At 39.0% G+C, this 20,099-nt stretch overlaps 1 protein-coding gene across 1 annotated transcript in view; it reads right to left on the reverse strand.

Annotated features, from left to right (window-relative positions):
- Positions 1–6,016: 6,016 nt before the first annotated feature.
- Positions 6,017–20,099, reverse strand: part of cdh13 (cadherin 13, H-cadherin (heart)) — a 268,476-nt gene continuing 254,393 nt past the window's right edge. Inside the window, exon 14 of the mRNA XM_051073553.1 lies at positions 6,017–8,423. Coding sequence (XP_050929510.1) covers positions 8,416–8,423 — 8 coding nt within the window. The 3' untranslated portion in view covers positions 6,017–8,415. The remainder of the gene's footprint in view (positions 8,424–20,099) is intronic.

A 20,099-nucleotide genomic window follows, 5' to 3' on the forward strand; every position in this document is an offset into this window, starting at 1 on the left:
CTAGAGCGTGTAGTACAGCTTGACATGAATATCCATGCCCTTGAGAAGGGCATCCCTGCTGTGTCAAGGTTGTTAATAGAGTTGGGATTATATTTAAAAAACATATCTGGAGCATACTTACTGATCAGAGTTAGAGTTGAGAGTTGAGAGTAGGAGAGGAGAGAGTTGTTTCCATTTTTATTTTATTTTGCAAACAAATTACATAAATAGTAAATTTCATGGTGGTTCTGATGATTTCAGATCATCTGCAGAAACTTTATATACAATATGTGTTGTACAACAGTGGTTGTTGAGATGTTTGGGCCAAAGTGGTGGATGGACTGACCTACACTGCCTAGAGCAATGCTAATGTGGTTTAATAACATAAATCCCATTATGACATACGTATTTCAGAGTAGTCTAGATGCAACTAGCATGTCTCAGCAATCTGCAGAGGATATTAACCATAATTTACATATCAGAAAATCTTGCTCACTTCCTCGATTACCATTTTGTATATCAATTTATCTGGCAACAGTTTGACTGGGACAGTTGTGGATGGCCATGAGGATGCTTTATCATCCCTGCTGAGGCACAACCACAGTGATAATGGTGTGGGTGCATGTGGGGGGTCACTGGCTGCTGTTCAGGATCAGGGTGACATCGCCAGCAGATTGAAACGGGTGATGTAACATTATCAGAGGGACGAGCGAGAGAAAATAACAGTTGATGGATGGAGGAGAGAATAAAGAGACCCTTTAGGCCTGGTTGAATATATTGCCACTGTAATTACCACAAATATCTGTCAATGGCCCATTCAACGTTTGTCACAGGTTCAGGGTGTTACTTAACCTTGCTAAGCCTAAGTAGGATGAGAGTGAAAATGATAATTGAGTGGTCATTACAGATGAGGATCTTGTGTTAATAGGTGCTAAATGATCATCTAGGAGGGAATAAATGAGTCTGAATGGCTGAGTGGGAGATGGCGGATGGAGGATATTAGTATCATTATTATTGGATAGTATGGTTGCTATTGGCATTTCCAGAATTAAAGTTATACATAATGGCTATAAGGAGGAGATCCTCCATGCTGGCTAAGCTATTAAGCGGTCACTTCTAATTAGGAAGTGAAATTAAAATGCTCAACCAATGGATGGTTTTGTTTTGAAGCCACAAAGAGGCGGAGGACATGTCACCAAGCCTTTCAACTGGAACATCTTCTCTGCCATTTAAAAGCTCATGAAGTTTGTTTCTCAACTTTGTAGCCACTTTATAACCCGTTAAACATCCTGCCTGTCCTTCCTTTCAGTACTCACCTTGTCCTGTTTCTCTCAGCTGCCTTTTACCCATGAGCATGTGATATGAAACACATGAATGAAACAGGACACATGAGTCAGTTCACCCTACACTAATGAGCATATGGAAATATGTGCCAATGCATCACACAGTATTCTGCGTAGGACGTGGGTGTTAAAAGATTGTACATGAACTAGAAACTGTTGTGATGTGTATTGCTAAGGTGTATTGTTACTTTTGAGTGCTTGCACATGTGCAAGCGATTGCAGGTGTTTTCATAGCAGCATGCATCTGTCAATGTCACTGGTTTATAGCAGAGGTTTTCAAGAAAGTTGAAGAGAGGTATGGGAAAGGAGTGAGGCAAAGATACTGTCAAGTGAAAGGGCACAGGTGCATGCAAGTCTCTCTTGTTGATTTGACCTGTTTATCAACATGATCAGAAATTGGAGCAGCAAAGCTTTTAACAACCAATCCCCACAATTTGTGTCAAAATTCATATTCCAAAGTCATAATTGATCTGAACACAGAGACATGAAAAACAGATTTTTAGATTCAGCATGACTTACATGTTTGAAGGATATCATCATCTCTGAGATTCCTTTGCAAATTAATGTCCATAAATCTGCATAGAAATCCTAGAAAAAAGACACTCCTTTATGACTCCAAAACTTGCCTGAGAATCTCTTTATTTTTTCAGTTTCTTAAGTATCAAAGTAATCTAGTGATAGTTGAATCTAAGTCAATAGGCACCTGGCAAGCAGGAACTGCTAACAGCTAATTTGGCATACTTTTAATGAGTTGAAATGAAAACAAATGTAGTCTATAAAAAAAACCAGGGCTCAAATTGTAGCCTACAGCTACCTCACTGACTCAGTGGAAACATTATACTTCCTATTTCCATCCCTCAAAACCTCTAAATTATGGCAGCTGAAAATCCAAAACTTAGAAAGCATGATTATCCCCCAAACTAAAGTAAGGGGTGCCAGTTTTCTCACTTTTGTGATGAGTGGGGGTGGAGGTACTGCAGTTCAGATTCTGAAAATCTGTGATCTCCAGCAATACTAGGCTGATGAGCAAATACAGTTTTTTAAATGTCTGTTGAGTTGATTGTACCTCTTGTCTTTCAACTGTACTGCCAACAGAAGGTTGAAAAAAGGTTGTCTTAAAAAACTTTGTCAGCTGATGTAATGTGTCTGACACACCCAAATTCAATGCAATATAGTGCAAATGTTAGATAGTTTAGTAGGCTAAGCACTGATCAACTTAGACAACTTGACTCTGAAGTGTTCACATCTATGAATGTCACAGTCAGAGATCAGACATTTCAGAATAGCTGAGCGCAATAACAGAATTCCAGCAATATAAACTAATCTCAAGCATGAAGCGATGCACACGTAACAAAGGAAGACAACAGAGGAGTTAGGACTTGCTGCCTGTTAAAACAGTTTGGAAAAGTGTGGGGAGTTTTTTGATGAAAGCTGATTGCATTCATTAAAGTTGACAGCAACCTGTGTAGGGAGCTGACATCAAAATGCAATTCAGACTTCACATACCTTGTATCTCTTTGTTACTGAAGAGTCTAAAAAGAGCATTAAAGAAAGTTAAAGTCATGAATAAATAAAATTGACGTCTTTGATTTGAAGTTTTTATATCCAACTGAAATTGGGTTTCATTTTGGCACTAATGAGACACTACATGAACCAGATATAATATGTCCAATATTATAACTACTAAATTATCCCAGCTGATGTCAGCATAATCAATGAACAAATGTTCTTTCAACCGGTCTGGGTGAAAATCATTTTGTTATCTCTGTGTCCAGCACCTCTCAAAGAAAGAGTAGAAAACACAGAAATAGAAAAACTTTCTTGCTGTGTTACTTTCACTCTCTTTGATTCCTTCTTTTAACATGTTTGCTTATTCACTTCCCCCACTCATCTTCTTTCTTAGAAAAAAGGAAATCATAGGGTTTGAAAGGCTGAAGACTCACTGTACAACAGGCTCAAATATATGATTTGGTGAATCACACTCATTCACACTCACACTCATTCACATTCACATATTTAAGAAATATTAACCGAGAGGGTGTGCTTTAACGTCATTTGAGCATGACAGTGATGCGGTCAGGCAAGCATCACTGAAGTGCTCAAATGACGTTAAAGCACACCCTCAAGTTTAATATTGCAATTATACAACTATTACCAACAAAGCAAAATGTATAATCAGAATCTGTTCATGTTGAGGAGCAATTTGCTCTCAAAATTAAAAGGTTTTGGCGAGTGTTTTTCCCGTTTCCATGGAAATACATTGGGTCTGACTGTCACGTCAGTGGACTCCTATGTGTAATGGAACCGAGTTTACCACTACGGCAAATTGCTCCTCAACATGAACAGATTTTGATTATACATTTTACTTTGTTGGTAATAGTTGTATAATCGCAATATTACACTCTTCGGTTAGTATTGCTTAAGTGAAAAACTGTCCATCACAGAAAGGGGAGAGATTTTTAAACATGGGGATAACACTTTCAGACTGTCTGTTGGTTGTACACATGAGAAATGACAGAAATTGTTCTGTCAAGAATAACAAAAGAGAGCTAGAGAGAAGCGTTAAGACCCTGACTCTTCTCTCATCCACACAGATGGTCAGTCATAGCTTGAAGTGAGTTTGAATGTTGGATTGTCGAGTTCAGAAAAGGGTAAATCAGGAGGATATTTTTGAAGCTATTTGACCACCTGACTTCTGAAGCAGCATACAGACAATTTTGCCATTACCAGTTCTTTTTTCAGAAACAAACTTTCACTCACTCTGTGGTTGGCAGTTTGACTACATCTGAGCTGCTTACTCTATCTGCTGTGTCCACGAACACCTGTGTCCACTGATTGCATACAGCAGCTATCACTGCACCTGTCAGTGCTTCAGAGGGTGTTTCTGATGGTTCTTGATGCGCCATTGAAGGAACCTTTAACCTCTAAACAAGATCTTTGTCACTTTTGCTGTAATTCAAGTCTGTGCTTCCACTAGCTTTGACATTAGCTATGACACTGAAAAAAACTGTTTGCCCCTCAAAGCTATCAGTGCTGTCTGCTTCTTTGTTCCAACCTCAGTGGAACATTAAACAACTCATCCTTCATTGCTAACAACATCAAGCACTTTTTGCTTTTGTGTTACCTTCAGTGCACAGGCCAAGGCAAAGCCCTCTAACTTCGCCATCCTGTCACTCCATGGTCACTGAGGATTAATAGATACCAAAGTGAATTGTGACAGCTGTGTTTAAACCAATAAATGTTTAGTAGCTTTACAGTATTGTAGTATATTCATGCTTTTATCATTATATTATAAATAAAAATCCTTTCACAGCCCATTTGTGAGCTGTCTTGACAGTCTGTTTGCATTGGTGTCTTTAAATACTTAAAAAGTAATAAAGAATATGAATTTGTTTCCTCTCTCCCCCATCCCAAAATATAATAATTGATATACTATTATAACTAGGACAAAGTTAAATGTGTAGTTTGATTTCAGTTAAACCTAAAAAACGAGGGGTTGTGCACATAACATATTTTGAAAATTGAAGTTCTAATAGCACCACCTCCAACAGATTCATTCCCTCTAAAATGTCACCAAAAACTCCTGACTGCCACAGCTTACTCAAAATGCTGCCAAACAGGTTCAATCTCCAACCACTGCCATCATATCTGCCCAGTTTTAGTGTCCCTGAACTGGTTTCACAGATGCTAAAAGTGCCTTTTAGAATCAGTGTGGAGATTTTATTGATTACTTTAAAAACACACAAAAACATGGTTTATGTGAGTGACCTTTTAAATCCCTATGAGCAATAACTGCACCCTGAGGTGCTTAGGCAGAATATTGCTTTTAATCTAGACTCAAGAGCAGCGTGCTCTTTATTAGAGTTCCTATAATTAAAAACTATGTCTAGAAATTGCTCTGTAATAAACAGTCAGTTACAGCAATAATAACCCAGTAAACACCATATGAGTATGGTCTAGTGCTTCGAGATGACTTTTGTTGTGATTCAGTGCCATATAAATAAAACTAAATTGAATTGAATGTTGTCACACAATGCTGACTGAACCTGTGATCAAGGAGAAATGCTTTTGCTTTTCTAAACCTGAAGTGTCCGGCGACAAATCACCTGCCACAGAGAAGTTGTATTAAATTATTATGTTGTTTTTAACGAAAAGGAGGTGGGTACAGAGAACAAAACAATTTTATTTTACAAACGATTTTAAAAATAAACTGGGGGTCTGAATGAGTTAAACCTGCAAAATGCATTTTTGGGGCCACTTTAGGACAATGCAACAAGCTGTAAATACAATGCTGACATATTATCACCTTATTAACTTGATAAAGTGATAATGTTAACAAACAGTTGCGTGTTTACACTTCTAGCAGATATCAGTCATACGTCTGGCAACATGAATGATGTAAGTCCAATATGTATTCTCCTTTTAGCTCTGTTTTGGTCTTCAGTACCTGGGGAAAATATCTGGTTCCAAGCTGCTAAATGCTGTTCAAAAGCTATAACTTTGTCTGCAGTTTTATGGCACATTAAGTGGGGTTATCAGGGCTTTTTTTTTGCTGATGCTAATGAGAAGCTGTTGAGCTGAGGGGATCTGCAAAATCGGGTAATAATTCACTGTGGGTTCGTCATTACAAACCCCCCCCCACACACACACACATTTTGCATATTCATTTCAGTATTCATTTCATATAGCCAATGTAAAAAGAATAATTATTGCAGCTTTAATAAAAGAAAATTCAGTGTCACCAACTGAAAATCCAAGAAGAAAACACAGATGGCATTGTTTAATTGCTAGATGATCACAGGCAATGCAGTACAAAAACATTACAACCGATAAAGTTATGTTACATCTAATCACTGGCTGATTGACCAAAACAAATCAACCTGGTAACCAGCCTCCAGATGTTGTGTAATTTATGGAGGTTTGAATATTAAAATCTGTTAAAGGAATAGTTTGACATTTAGAGATATATGCTTATTTGCTTTAGTGTTATATGGGAAGATTGATATCAAAAACCCAAAGCTCTCTAATTAACACTTATTATCAACACTAAAGATTTAATGCAATTTTTTTTTTTTTTTTTTACCATTGGATAGAGCCAGCCTATCGCCACCATTGTGCTGAGCTAACCTGACCTTCTCCTACTTGTACCTTTACAAGTAACAGACCAATACAAGAATGATATCAATTTTCTCATCTAACACACAGCAAGACAGCAAATGAACTTTTTTTTTTTGGTCAGACTATTCCTTTAAATGGGCTCTACTACGATGCAAAATGCAATGATGTAAATGACGCTCTCACATGGTAACAACTGTGGTAAATGCGCGCACAACTCCTTTTACTAGAGATCGCAAATGGCATTTCAGTAAACACACAATTTGCAAAACAGCGTTGTGGGAATTTTCAGTAACGGCTTTATTAAATTAGTGCAAAAGACAGACGTAACTCATTCAAAATGTCATCTTTTTCTTTAAGGTGGTCTTCCACACAAACCCACACACGCTACGTTCTTTTGATGAGCGCAAGAGAAAAAAAGCGAAACTATCCACCAAAACCACAGCCTTTGTTTTCTTCTTACACATCTTCTTGTGACTTGTGATGAGACACGGAGAGAGAACGGGAGAGGGCAGAACTGACAGGAGACAAAACCGAACCTAAACACATGGCAGTCAACAAAACAAGACTCCTGATTCCGCAATTAACCACAGATTTAAAAGTAAAAAAGAAACCAAACAAAAAAAACCCAAAAAAGATGTTACAATAAAATAGTCAACACATCAATAGCATTAGAAATAGTGCCTAAAATTCACAGAAAAAAAGGTTTCCTCTTTTTTATTTACTCACTGTGTGGGTGACCAAAGAACTTGCAATCAAAGTACATAAGTTAATCAATACTGTATATTTATACAATGGTAAAAAATAAAATATTATATAATCATACTTTTTTTTTTTAAGGTTTACACCGTTACTATAAAGATATACTGTTTTCCACTCCATGACAACTAATGCAATAAAAACAGAAGCAAATCGAAGAAAAGACTTCAGAGAGTTTCTGACTTTGAAGGCTTATGGCTACCACCTTGTCCTAAAAGACCACAACCACTGCAGACAAAGAGAACAGGCTTTGTTCTTTCCACTTAAAGAGGGAAACAAGCTCAAACACAGTCTGTGACGAGAAAACAAAAGAACACATCAAAAAGTCAATGCTCTTCCTCGACCAGGACAGTAGCTCAGCCTTCGCAGTGTTCCCTGGCCCACCGAGAGACAGAGGAGCGGTCGATAGACAGACAAATAGACGGGGAAGGAGAGACAGATAGATAGTGGGGACAATGTCTATGCATGAGAGGGAAGGAGGTGGGGCGTTAGGATGGAGCAGAAGGGAAAAGAAAACAGAGAAATAGAGGTAGCTATGACAGGAAAAAGAGGGAAGGAGGAGAAAAAGACAGCTTACGATGGAGTAAGAAGTTTCAGATGAACTGTGGGAAAAGACCAGAGTTTAAAGGTGAGGTCCAATATGAAATAGATTTATAGCTTTTGTTTTGTTACAATATCAATATACATGTTGTTTCAAGTATCTCCTACGGATGTGGCAAGTTGCCATGAATGCTGCTAACACCCAGTGTTTGTCTGCCAGTGTAACGGTGTCTTGCCAAAATGGAATACAATGAGAGCTTTACAAAAAGAAATGGAATAATGAATGGTTGAGAGAGGAGAGCATAGACAGGAAAGGGCAGATAAAGGAAAAAAGAGTCAAAATTGAGTCAGGAAAGGGATGGAGAAATGAGATGACAGAAGACTGAAGTGGGGAAGGACGGATGCAACACAGAAAGTAAAGATGAAGAGAAGCAGGCGAGAGTGGCAAGAGGATAAGTGAAAAACCTTTTAAAACACTCAGAGTGGTGTTATACAGCAGTTGTGCCGGTGGGGATTGTGTGTATTTTTCTTGTTTGATTTGTCGTGGTGAGAAGACGTCTTCTCGTTTCTTCTTCTTTTTCATCTTCTTGTTCTTCTCTCCTAAGCCTGGGTTGCGTGGGGGAGATAAGTCGTTGCTTTTCAGTGTTGCAAAAAGGACTACAGGAGGTTTCAGCACAATCTACAGGCCTGGTCGGGGAGGAGGAGATGAAAAGAGAGGAGAGGACAGGAGAGGAAGTGGGGGATGAAAGGAAAATGTGTGGGAAAGAAAGGAGAGAAGAAGAATCCTTTATTAGCCAAGTATGTTTTTTATTACACACACAGGAATTTGACCGCTGCGTTTAACCCATTGGTGAGCAGCAAGCAGTCACAGCAACCAGGGAGCAGTTGGGGAAATTAGGTACCTTGCTCAAGGGCACTTCAGCTGTGGATATTGAGGGAGGGGAAAGTGCTGGAGAGATGGGAGATAATGTAAAGTCAAGGTAATCAATCAACCAGATCAACTGCAATCAATGACACAGGACAGGTAATGGTATTACGTCATTAAAGATTGAGTGAGGACAGAACGAAGAAGTTATAATTATTCACTTATAGCCCATCCTTTGGCAGAAGCAACTAAGTAACTGCCTTTAATGTGAAGGTCCAACCTGAAACTGTGCCAGCGTGTACTTTCCTCAACATCCTCAACAGTTCAATCCCCATGGCTGAACACAAGCAACTCTCCCAAAGTTAGAGTAGAGAGGTTAGAGAGGTGCGCCATGTTTTTGATTTATCATGCCAGAGAGACATTTTTTGGAGTGTCTACTGTGAAGATTAATTAGTTACTGACATGTACTTGTAGAATACTTAAATTTTTTACTTCAGAATGAGTTCGCTTTATGGCAATGAGGACAGTCTTGAAGCAGAAAATATGGCCCGTGTGTTAAAAAAATTAGTCTGGACTGAACCCGCCAGAGGAGAATCTGTTTCTATTCATATAACAAAATCTTTACGAGAACCTGTCAGCTTCAAAGCATTGCAGAACATATGTTAATTTTGCACTGATGCTGTGTTTTCCCTGGTGATGCAGAGGTTTGAACGAGTCTGAAGAAAAGGCATACGGTGAGGTATGTTTTCTGGTAATGTGACAGTTTGTCTCATCAGTCTGGTAGAATTGCTTACAACAGGCTGGTTCGAAATTTGATACAACAAACACACACGCAGTCACGTAAATACCCACAGCAGGCACATGTACACAGGCACACACAGGCGCACGCTCACACACTGCAGTATGAAATGTAAGAGTTTATTGATTGCCTCTCTGCCAGCCATCTCCCTTCTAGTCTGCTCCCTATTTCTGACATGTTTGGAGATGGCTGAGCATTCAACAGAAACCCTCCTCACTCCTGCTCGCCATTTTGCTCAATCTCTTGTCTTTTTTCTTTTCCTGTTTTCCTTTAATAATAATAATAATAAAAAGGGTTTTCTGATATGACTGGATTAGATAGTGTGCTTTGAGCTTCTGCTGTGTCCTTGAACTCTACTTACTGACAAAGTAAGTCAAGTAGTCCAACAAAACAGAAAAATATTTTAATGGTATTTACACAGGTTGGTCCAACTACTACCACACTGTTGAGTACAAGTTCAGGAAAAGGTTGCTTTGCTTATACTAAATTCAAATTGCACTTCACTGTGGACAGAAGCACTTCACTGCATTTATTACATACTTCACAAGCACACACTGGAGAGCAAAAGGCAAATCCAGGTCAGACAATCACTGCTGAGACCTTTTGCTCCTCTCTCGTACACAGTGCACCAGTTCTCTATTTTATGTTCTCTACTGTATATTGAGCATTATAAAGAACTAGAATTTTAAATTACTCTGGCAACAAAATTCTTTTTATTTTCTTTTTTTCTTTTTTTTGTTTTTATTTTTTTTTTTTTTTTTTTTCTTTTTTTTGTTTTTATTTTCTTATACTGTATGTTGTTTTATTTAAGTTGCGAGTGTTAATACAGTAACACATTTGCACTAGCTTCTCTTGACTTAAGGCTTAGCCTAGTGATAACCTGTTTAGTGTGTAGAATTTATTGATCATTACATTAAAATGTGTTGAACCCTACAAACTACTTCTCTAACAGAAATTAGCTGATAGTGAATATTTACACTCAGTAACTGGCAGGTGTAACTGTTGCATGCTGAATCAACTGATAAAGCTAAGCTACCTTGCTAATAACGTTTAGGTCACACACTTGCTGTTAAATGCTGTAAAATACTGTTTACTGATGATGCAAACAGGAAAGACTTTAAATTACATTCTAATTAAAAAAAACTTTGTGCTAATACTTGACACTAAATGGCCAGTATTGGTTAGGTAAGCATTCTTGGATATTTCCCATTCACTGTAAACTATAGAAACTAACTCTGAGACATACACATACATCATTTCTCCATACGTGTGTATATATAAATAAAACAATGTAATCACTATAATGGCAGGGTACATGCCTGATACTTTCAGTAGCCTTTACCGGAAACAAGTAGCCAGAGCCATGTAATATGAGGAAATCACAGTATATTTTGTAGCAAAGATGGTGAGACCTTCACCACTGTTGTACTTGCTTCTGATGACTGTGACTGTGTGTAAGTACACTGTAAGTATGCCACCTCAGCGCACCAGTGCAGTGTTTACAGTGAAGAACGGATCAGGTGTACCATAAGCATTCTGCCTTACTTAACAGGCTTACCTTTAAGCCTTGCCTTTTACTGCTAATCTAGCAAAATGCATGCAGCAAAATGTGGTGTAAAACAACCAATTTGGAGGTGGCAATTTGTCATAGCTAGTGTTTGTTTCTAAAAGGTTTACTGTTTTCTCCATTTCTATTGTGAGCACATGAGTGGGTTGCACTGTTGCTCTCTTTGCTGTGGTCACAGCTCTTGTGTGCTTTGTTTAATAAGTTGGCAGTCAGTATCAGACAAACTCGTTGTGCAATTTGACTGTTAACATGCCAATAAGTCTTTCAGAATTTTTTCTGTCTTTATCCTCCCCCATCTTTGCCTCACTCTCTCTCCCCACCTCCCTCTTTCTCTCTATGAGATTAGGGAGCGGTCTTGAGGAATGTGAACTGTAATTTTCCCAGACAATCTGAAATGAATTGGACTATACACTTCAAAAAATTCTGAAGCGATCGAAGCATGCCTGAATGGGGGTGAATATCTAACAGGGTGGAGGGTATGGAACAGGTGGGGGTGGGGCCAATTGATTTTTCTTTCTCTATTGTTTTTCTTCCCCCTTTCAGAAGGCTCAGGCCTAAGTGTTCCCTAAAAAGGGAAATAAAAGTGGAGAAACACTCGAAGGCACTCAAGACTCAGATATTGGTTTTTGCAAATCTAATGAGACTCTGGCAGCCCTGTTTCACCTCACATGAAGGACTGGATATAAAAGAGAAAATTCTCCCCCTCTGGCTAAAAAGTCAAGGCCTTGACATGAAAATACATTGCTGAATCAATTCACCTCAGTCCCCACATAGATACAGGCTGTGAACTCATAGGTAAGGAACAGATGAAAGAGAGAGTTATATAGGAAGAAGAGGGCACGAGAGAGAGAGAGGGATGAACAGAATATAATCACTATGGCTTGGTTATGAATGAGTCACTAGTTAAAGCTAGCAGAATTATATACAATACCACACTGAGCTCCTGCAGAGACTCACAGGGGGCAGTCTTATAATGATTGCTGCTACGTTACATTTCTTCTTGATGTATGTTTGCTGTTGTGGTTGTTGATCTGTATAAACCTTTCAAACATGAGCGCACACACAGATGCGTACTTGTAAATATAAGCTGAGGTATGAATGTGACATTTTATCATGCCCAGCATAATGTTCTTACATCTATCTACTGCTTGGAAAAGGTCCCATATAAACAACCTAAAGTTTCTGTACATATATAAACAACCTTCTCTGTCACTCTTTTATTCTAACACCACATGAAAAGAAGTTACCTGTGCAAGAAAATGAACCTATTTCCATTTCACAACACCAGACAGAAAGGAATATATTTTGACTCAAACTTCCTTTCACCATGTATATGAATGACCTAATGGACTATTACAGCAATTCACTGATGTTGACTTATCTTACGGTCTCCACTTATTGTAAGTCTCTGTGGGTAAAAACGCTGGCCTAATGCGTAAAATTTAAATTTAACAAGCTGCAGGAGGCGAGGCAGAATCAAACAGGACACTGGAGAGAACAGTAACAGTTTCCCAGCCTTTCTAATTGCTGAGAGGAGAGGAGGGTGACAGTTGATTAGCCCAGGTATGTCACGGCTGCTAGACGAAAACAGCGGCACTGCAGCATGAAGAAGAAACATTATAGAAGAAGACAGAGAGTCTGTCGGGGAAAGACTGACTACAATTGAAGTTAATAAGCCTTACTGACGCAGAATTTAATGATCAATGAATTAACTGTATAAAAAATATTTTAAAAAACAAAACAGGAATTTGTAAGTGAATGGGTGATTGTGATGATTTTACTTTTAAAAAACAACAACTATGTATTTTTTTTTTATGTCAAGTGCATACACTCTATTGGAGTAAACGTTATTTTATGATGTTAATAATGTTTTTTGATAAACTAAGAAATCTTGAAAGCTTCCCAAATTACAACACATAGTATATTCATAAATATACACACACTGCAATCAGAAATGAACTTGAAAAACAGCAGAATCCCATCTTTTTACTTCACGGTTAATATACATTACTGATTTTTACTGATATAAACATTATTTATTTTAAGCTATAACGGCTAAGCTATATACTACAACAATGTGAGTTTATTTGGTTGTTTTGGAAACAGATACAACAGTTGCTCCTCTTTGTATTTCTGTTAAAGCAGGTGCTTGTGAAATGTTTACTTTCCCCAGAATTGTGGGACTTACAGTGATGAGCTGCACTTGCTGTCACTTGCTGCAAATCAACCAGTGTAACATTTGTTGTCATAATATTAGAGAAATGAGCAAAATGAGCAAGAGTGGAGGGCAAACATTAATAGAGTTTAACAGAACTTGTGACAGCTCAAAAAACACATTAATGATGGCCCCATTCCATTGAAGTGTCCCAGTAAAACATGACAGTGACTATACACATTTCCAAATGCAAATGTTACACTCCCATTTTGGTATTAGTTACACTTCCCCTTGTCAAATAAATATCTGCTGTGAAGCATTGCTATTTTTATTGGTATCACATTCATGTTACCTCATCCTGGTAGCAAAAGATAATATTATTCTCTGGCCCTATTTTTTTATTTATTTATTTTTTTGGCAACTTCAGATTTGGGGCTGAAAAGTCCCTGAATATCCTTGTGTAACTGTTTAACAGATGCACTAACAAATGTAGCAACAGATCATTCATTATAAATGAGTAAAACATGAGTGCAGTCTGGTGCAACAACTTTATATTCATAAACAATTTATGATGCCTTAAAGCTTCACTTGCTAATGATCAACAAATAATTCATATATTGCTAGAGCAAATATAACTTTTTGGGTTCTTGAAAAAATGTAACAAATACAGTTTACACATTAACATGGGGTAATGGTGTTCAAATTATGTACTAGCAATGGAATTTGACATTTATGAATCAGATAAAAGGCACTACCCAGTGTATACTAGCAGAGTAATGTGTCATTATGTATTTCATCAATTAGTCATGCTGCAGTCTAAAGTTTAGGCCTCTAAATGTTCACTACTGTGCAGTTAGCTCTTTTGGTTATAGACTTTTGTTTTAAGAAACAATACACCTCTTTACATAGCCGCAGGGTGACTTTTCATATCTCGGTTCAGAGATCAAAGACCATTCATAGCTTGATCTGATTGCAGAAACAACCTCTCTACCATACACATCACTCTGGCATGAGGTCTCTTCAAAGGAAGCTGTGAAAAAGTCATTTTTACAAGAGTAAATAAGCCCCTAAACATCCCATCTCTCTAGCCGAGAGGGGATTAGTGTAGAGCCGGAGAAGGAAGAGGAAAAGTGGCTGTCAGAGCGAAGCGAGGGATCAGAGAGGAGGAATAGTGTGGACTAAAACCCCGGGAGGATGGAGGTAAATTAGTGGCATCTGGGCTGGGAGTTGTTTGTTGTGTTTAATGGTAAATGCTTTGTTTTTACTCCGCCCTCTCTTCTCTCTCTCTCTCTCTCCCTTGCTCGCTCTCTCTCTGTCTCCTTTACTCTTGGAATTACATTATTACTCTTGCTGAAATTACAGAGAAAAACAGGGAGAAGCAAGTCTCTGCAGTACATTACAACTGCAGACAAATCTGCAGCTGAAACCCATAATCCTGTATGGAAAAGATTTTAGCATGTGGTTTGAGCTTGTAGACCTTCCTAAATTGAGCACATGCAGGGTGAATTTGGCACAGTGCAGGATGAAATGAGTGTGCATATGTGTGTGTGTGTCTGTGTGTGGGAGAGAAGAAGGAGCAATACCAGTACGAGAATCAGCATCCGTTCCCCCAGAGATTTCCATTTTATCACCCCTTTTCACATCCCTCACAAGCCAAATTCACACACAGCCACTGTGGGCAACAGCATTAATCTCCCAAGTTCAGCAGTGTCCACACTACATATGTGTAAAATACACATTATTTACATACTGTCCATCTTGGTCAGTGCATTACCTCCAGCCACACATCATCAAGTTTGAGAATTAAATTTTGAGCAACAGTGACTGCATGTACTGTACAGAGCACATCAATTCACATGTGCACTGATAGGGGGCAGTATGGTCATCTGTGTTGGTTTGCCACCTGTGTGCTGTATTAGCAGCTAAAGCGGAGCACTCCTCCTTGTAATTACTTCTAAAATTAGGAATCCTTCTTATGATTAGCTGTCCTTTTTGTTTGGATCTACAACCTATGGGAACGCGTATTGACTGCACTTAGTTTGCCCAATTAGGAAGCCTTAGCTCAGGTGAACAATGGCTGCTTTCACACGGACATTTAACACCTCAGATCTGAGTGCGTATCGTATGTGTTTGTCTTTATATATCTCCATGCATTTCCCTCTACGGGACTGTAGGATAATACTGTAATTGTTCCCTACTTTATGGTAATCTGTGTGTGTGTGTGTGTGTGTGTGTGTAGTGTATGTGTGTGTGAGTCTATGGCACATTGATCACAAAAGAAAGGCTTACAATGGAGGGGAGTGAAAGTAGGCCCCTGCAAAGCCCTGGGATTTAGCTGCCAATCCTGCAACAGCAAACAAAGGTCTTGTAAGCATTAGAAGACACAGTATATGTTGGCACTCTGCACACACAGGCACATGCTCGCCCTCCCTCTCTGTCCTGCAGGGTTACATACATTATTTAAGGGTTTGAAAAGCAACCCCAGTGGAGTGTTATATGACTGAGTGCTGGGACAGAAAACCAGCGAGGATGTGGCTCTACTTCTGTCAGCGTTGCTAAGAAGAATGATGCTGAAGGAGGCGGTGGAAAAAGGTGCGGAGGTTTTGGAGGATGGATGGAAAGGTGCGATTCCGCTGAGGCCGGGGACAGTGACAGAGCAGTTCCTCAACATTTTAAGCAACAGGCTTCACAACCCACACATCATTCAAATTCTTTTTGGCTTCCAGTACATGCATGCAACAAGAGAAAATCTGTCAGGGGGGTTGGGGGGAGGGCGTAATGTGGTTTTTTCTCTTTTCAACAAAAATCAAGTTGGTTCATCAATTCTCTTGATTTAAGCATCATTTTAAGGAGACTCAGACTAATCTTCCTCTGTCTGTCTTATTTGCATTTGTAGTATATATACAAATGTGCATCACTTCAGTTGTTTGAAGGAAAATACAGTTTTTCAGACGGAATATGGAACTGAAGTGCTTGTTAAGATAGCTTTTTCTGTTTATAGACATTTTCTCTCTCCTCTTGAGCCTCACTCAGAAATACAGCAACACTCCGATACACAGAAATAGATTACCCACATTCCAAACACACAGACGCACACACACAAAAAATACCAGCTGCTGCAGAGATTGTAGATTATGTGTCCTCTAGAGGGTTTAGTGAGAGGAGGCAAAGAACAACTACATGCAGTTCTTGTCTGGTGTTACGTAACTTCAGACACAGAGAACAAACACCAGCCCTGTCTTGTATAAAATGTGTCCATGCTATATAACAACTAATTTGGCTTTGGCAAAATCATGAGTTTACCAAGGAAATATAATTACTATCTGGAATGAAATCACAACCAATTTCCTATTTGGGAAGTGTGACATCCTTATTCTGCACAGAATTGGACAAACACGGACTTTGACGCTAGAGACAGGGGTTCAAATACAATCCCTCAGTTCAGATCAGTGCTTCCAAAACTTTCTAAAACCATGATACCCCTTCATAGTGATTTTTTCATGGGTTGAGCTTACTTGGCACCACTGTCATGTGTGACAGCTTTTCCCTGCAGATGAGGCATTCCAGTGTGGGACAGTTTTCTTTTCCTATCCACAAAAAGCTGTATGCTTAGTAATTTTCACATCATAGTCTGATTTCAGTTCTTTTGGAAGGGATCTGGATTGTCCATCTGAGGCTAAATTGAAGGTTAGGTTAGATGTAACAGCAGTTATTTCACAATGAAAAATCTTTCTGTTGATTGCTCTGACAGTCACCATTTCAAACTGCTGTGCACCTGGATAACCTGCACAAAAAGTCACAGAGAAGTGACTTCTAATTCATCTAGTATCTAATATATATCATTTTAGTTGCAGCATAGAAACATATTTCTAATTTCACCTATTTTAATATTTATTTGTGTAAGTTTTTGAATTATATACTTTTTTTTAAATGTTTTAATGAAAAAAAATCATTCCTGGTGCCACCAGAACCCATTTTGAGAACCATTGGTTGATGCCCCTACAAAGCTTAGTCAAAGTCAGAAACTTTTGGTTAAATATTGACAAAGTCAGTTCATGCATGAATATTTTCATATTCATATCCTAAATCTTAACCTTAATCACTTTTTTCTGCTTATATGAGTGTTCCTATTTAGACATACCCTTCATGTAACCTCTTCATGACAAGGCAAGTGTTGGAATTTCATCACTATATATATATATATATATATATATATATACACACACATATAAAAAAACAGTCCATAACAAGTATGACAAGTGATCTGGTGAGGATATAACGGTCATGGACATATTAGATCAGCTAATATTATAGTGTACTATTGGGTGCAACAGGGGATGTTCTCCCTGTTGGAGATCTGCTAAAAGACACTGAGGCAGCTGTTGAAATGAGAGAATTTTCCAGTTGAAAAATGCCATCTAAAAACAGCTCGAAATAAAACTGCAGCCACTATGATGACAATATGGTCGACCGGGATATGCATTTTACAGGCTGCATGGCTCATACGAGAAGGGCTAGCTCCCCTGTTAATTTTGTTCAGTATGTGAATATTTGTGCCACTTTAAAATCATTTGGGTGTGCAATTTCAGAGGAAATCTGTTCTCATGATTGGTTCTTGCTTGAGGCCCAGTATTGCATGCTGATGCTTCAATTCAGTGTTGACTTTTTCAGCCTATAACCAATCAAATGCTTTAGTTTTCTTAAGCATAACCATAAAAAAAGTTAATCATTCTTCAGTTGCCAGGAGAAGATATTGGGAAGGAAATAAATTGAATACATTGACGGTGAGCAGTTTGCAGATAGGTTCAATATAAATATTTGCTTAATTATGTTGAATGAAAATGTACTCTCATATTTTGTAGGAGACAGAGTTGGGGATTAAGAGAGAAAGGGAGCTGAAATAGGTGGACAGAGAGGGAGGAGAGATACAGATACAAGGAGCCAGAGAAATTAAGAAAACTGTAGTGTTGCGTGGCCTTGCACGCTATACGCCTGTAGCCCGATGGGCAAAAACAGAACAAAACAGAAGAGTTTAATCTCCACACCTTTATTCTCGTCTCCTTTTCCCATCCTTCCCCTCTGGCTCTTTCCATTTTTCTTCCCCTCATCTCTCTGCTGCAGGGTCAGAGTTCAGCTTGGAGATAAGGGAATTGAAACAGGATCCTCTCTGCCTCTCTGTCAGACTATCTGACTATACACTGCAGTGATCAGTCCCCTCTATCTGTCCCCCAGCACAGGTCTCTGTGATGAGCTCGAGCAGGAGTCATCTCTCTGGGCGCTTGTGTGTGTGTGTGTGTGTAGAGATGTTCTGCATTTGGATTGGTGGAACCTCTGTTGCCCAGCTGTAATACTGTCTGAGATTCACACACACACACACACACACCACACACACACCACACACACACACACACACACACACAGACTGTCCTTGTTTCCTCTCTGTAATTTTCAACCTCTAGCTCCAGGGTAACGCAGCTCACTGTTTGGACTGTGCAAAAGCATGCTTCAGTTGAAATAAATGGACAAGTGTACGGGCATAGTAGCAGGCAACCCAAGAATCTGTCATCTGGAGCAGCATTTGGTTAATGAATGCCACTGTCTATCACTGCACTATTTACAGTAGAGTAATGAATACTACTGTCGCTTAGAGTAAAAGGACATCTGTGGAAAAAACTCTCCTCCTAATGTCATCTTGCCATGTCAACCAATTATCATGCTTTCTAGCTCAGACACTTTGACTGCTTCCATGGCAACCACTGATAACAAAATATTTCCAAAAAGAAGAGTGTGAAAATCTAACTGACTATTCCAGCTGGGATACTTTCGGGCTCGCTGCCATAAAACTTTCCAAGAGGTGGCTGCTCGCCCGCGAATGCTGACACAGCATCAGCTTACGCTCATGATTAGTGTGTTGCAGTGAAACCGCGACTAATGGTCTATCAGTGCTGGAGTGTGGTGTTCTTATGCTGCTGCTTGCTACGCATTGTCAGTTTAATTTAATACTTTGTGTCTTGTGAATCATGAGTTTCAACAGAAGTTGCAGGTAACTAAGTGCTCTGACTACATCACGACAAGACAAGATGATGAGTTCTGAAAGACGCAGCTTCAAACAAAGCCTTCCCATACACAGCACAGTCATCTGCTATGAGTGAATGCTTGGAGGAAAGATATGCATCAATAGACAGATTGATCCATACCCAGAGGAAGATCAATGGGTCATGCTAGATGCTGTGATTCACAGATACCAGGAGAAAATGAAAAGATGAGATGCAGAGATTCTGCCTGTAAGCAAAGGATTATGGGGAGAGTGCAGCTGATTGCTAAATAGAGAGAAAGCAAAAGAGCAAAAGAAGTGGTACGTGGAAGGAAAAAACTGTGGCAGAGAGGGCCAAGGGATGAGAGACAGGGAGCGGTCAAAATATGAGAGTGGGAGTAATCAACAGGATATGTATGAATGGGAGAAATTTTATGATCAATAGAACAAACCAAAGAAAAGAGAGGAAACAGAGCTGGAAAGGGAGAGGAAACATGACTGTGATTTTTTCTGATGATCAGTGAAACATTTCACAAACACAAATATGAAAAGAAATAGGGATGGAATAATTACAACTACACCAGCTTTTAGGTCTAAAATTGTGTTCTGCTTTTTTTTTTCCCTTTTTCTTTCTCACTCCTAGCACTACCCTCCTCCTTTTTCTTCTTTTTTTCCTTAACTCTCTCCCAACTCCCCCCACCCATACCCCGCTTCTGGCATACAGCGAGCCCGACTGTAAACTACCGACAACAAGCCCAGACAGGCAAACAGGAGTTGCAAATGATTTTTCTTTTCACCAAACTAGCTGTTGGACGTCCTCCATTACGTTTGTGTTGTGAATGGAGGAGGCTGAATTATTCATGCTATTGCTAATGGCTTAAATGAGATATTCAGCGTAAATTCAAGTTTGACTTCCTGGGGAGTGCCGTCGGCGTGGTGGTGG

The sequence above is a fragment of the Lates calcarifer genome, linkage group LG10 (assembly GCF_001640805.2).
Source record: "Lates calcarifer isolate ASB-BC8 linkage group LG10, TLL_Latcal_v3, whole genome shotgun sequence".
In the NCBI taxonomy this organism is placed as follows: domain Eukaryota; kingdom Metazoa; phylum Chordata; class Actinopteri; family Centropomidae; genus Lates; species Lates calcarifer.